This window comes from Muscardinus avellanarius, assembly GCF_963383645.1.
Source record: "Muscardinus avellanarius genome assembly, chromosome: 4".
Lineage (NCBI taxonomy): Eukaryota > Metazoa > Chordata > Mammalia > Rodentia > Gliridae > Muscardinus > Muscardinus avellanarius.
Genome location: NC_137789.1, coordinates 117,654,286 through 117,656,374, shown reverse-complemented (window position 1 = coordinate 117,656,374; position 2,089 = coordinate 117,654,286). Strand labels below are relative to the sequence as shown.

General features: G+C 54.1%; 1 protein-coding gene across 1 annotated transcript; it reads right to left on the bottom strand.

The window, feature by feature from the left end:
- Nucleotides 1-582: 582 nt before the first annotated feature.
- FAM241B (family with sequence similarity 241 member B) lies at nt 583-1,861 on the bottom strand (the record flags this gene model as incomplete). Its single annotated transcript, XM_080693988.1, has 2 exons — nt 1,754-1,861; nt 583-852 (listed from the first exon to the last, which is right to left on the bottom strand). The coding sequence occupies exons 1-2, from the start codon at nt 1,844-1,846 to the stop codon at nt 583-585; spliced, it is 363 nt and encodes a 120-aa protein (XP_080550114.1). The 5' UTR covers nt 1,847-1,861.
- Between the last annotated feature and the right edge of the window lie 228 nt (nt 1,862-2,089).

The window sequence follows — 2,089 nt, the reverse complement described above, 5'->3', positions numbered from 1 at the left end:
AGCCACACTCCAAACATCACTGTCACATCTTCCCGATCTGTACGCTGACCAATTATTACAAATTTCTTAACATGGACTCATCTCTACTTAAATCTATTTATTGAAAATGTCACAATAAATAGAGTGCCAGTACCCCTTGTCATAAATAAAAGGTAGCCAATAAAAATACACCATTTAAACAAACGGTGCTATAAATGTCTGGCAGCGTTTCCCGCCTGCCCTGAGCCCAATCCTGCTCTCTCTGCAGGCGTTACAACACATGGATGCCAAATTGAGACTTTCTTCTTGGCATAAAAGGATTGAAGAGAACTGGAAAAAGAGCGCCTTTCTTGCTCTGGTTTTGTGCCTCTTAATGGAGGCCCTATACTATCTAAAAATACCTCAAGATAACCAGGATAGCCACCCTACACTTTGGGGACGCTGGACCAGAATCTCTCACTGCCTCATGCGTAACACAATGGGAAACTCACACCCACGGCCCCTCTTTACCCCTCAAGCACCACTAGATCCCTCCCCACGGGCCTGCTCTCGCCCCAAGGCCGGGTGCGTCCCTCCATCACGCCGAGCCCCGCCGGCCCCAGGTCACCGCTGGCTCAGGTGGGACACCAGGTAGACCAGGCCCACGAGCAGGAGCCCACGGACGCCGAGCATCATGAGCAGGAAGAGGAGCAGGATGGAGGTGACCGGCTCCACGGCGTGGTTGCCCAGGTGCCACTGGGGGAAGCCCATGTTCACCAGCTGCCGGTTGAGGTCATTGAAGGGGGACTGCGCAGCCCCCAGCCTGGCACCCCCCTGCTGCTGGCGGGGGCCAGGCCCACCCTGGGCGGCACCATGGCCCCTGTGAAGAAAGCCCTAGAAGGTGAAAAGAGAGGGAACAAAATCAATCCAGAGAAAGCTTTGCTGGAGTTTTGGCACCAGCCAGGGGGATGATAGACTGGGCCTGCCCTCCTCCATGGCCACTGGGCCACTCCCAGCTTCCTTAGCGAGCCCCGGATGCCACCCACAGGAATCTCAACAACGAAGTCACGAGCTCTCAGAGTGTAGAAAACGCCACCCTGTAGTCCCCACAAAATGTCCATCAGAAGGAGCTCAGGACAGAGAAGACAGGAGGTGAAGGGACAAGGTGGCCCCTACACGGGCCTGGCTCTCAGACGCACTTTACTGTGTGTGTGTGTGTGTGTGTGTGTGTGTGTGTGTGTGCGTGTGTGTGCACATGCGCGGTACTGGGGATGGAACCCAGGGGCGCTCTACCGCTGAGCTATACTCCAGCCCCATTTTTTATTCTTTATTTTGAAACAGGGTCTCACTAAATAGTAGCTGAGGCTGTCCTTGAACTGCAGTCCTCCTGTCTCAGCCTCCCAAATGCTGGGATTACACGTGTACACCGCCACACCTGGCTTGTGCTTTACTCTTTAGATTGTGACCACGAGCTCCCCTCTTCCACTCACCCCCAGTTTGTCTCCTATCTAACAGACCAAAGAAAGATGCTGGCTCCAGCAGGGCTCACTAACCAGGTTCAGGGAGAGAGCTCTTGGGTTTGAGGTGTGGAGAGGCCACCTGGAGGCCAGAGGATGGGAAGGGTAGGGGGCGGGCAATAAATCTACCACATATTCCCCAAATCCTGGCCCTCTCCTGTTGGACCCTCTGCAAAGAGGGCTTCAGGATATAGAAGGTTAATGACCAGGAAGAGAGACTTCTGGGAGCCAAGTAACCACCACAGAGCTGCTGCCATCCCCAGGGCATGGATGCCTACCTGGCGAGGGGTGCTACCTCTCTGCGAGGTAGTGGTCCTCACGCGGGGATCATCATCCTGAACGATTTCCCCATTGGCCAAGATCCGGACCATCCTCCTGGGACTTGGCTGCACCTGCAATTCATGGAAGTTGATGGGAAGCATCGGGGTGGCCCAGAGGTTCCCCCTCCATTAACCCCTAACTCTTAGTGATCTGAGACAAGTCTCCTGAGGGCCAACAGATGATTCTCCCCTGACCTCAAAAGGCCTGAAGGAAACAATTTACCAGAGGCTGGGGGGAGACAACTGCTTTTCATGGTGCTCAGGCTTTTGTGTCTGGTTAATAAAAGGAGAAAT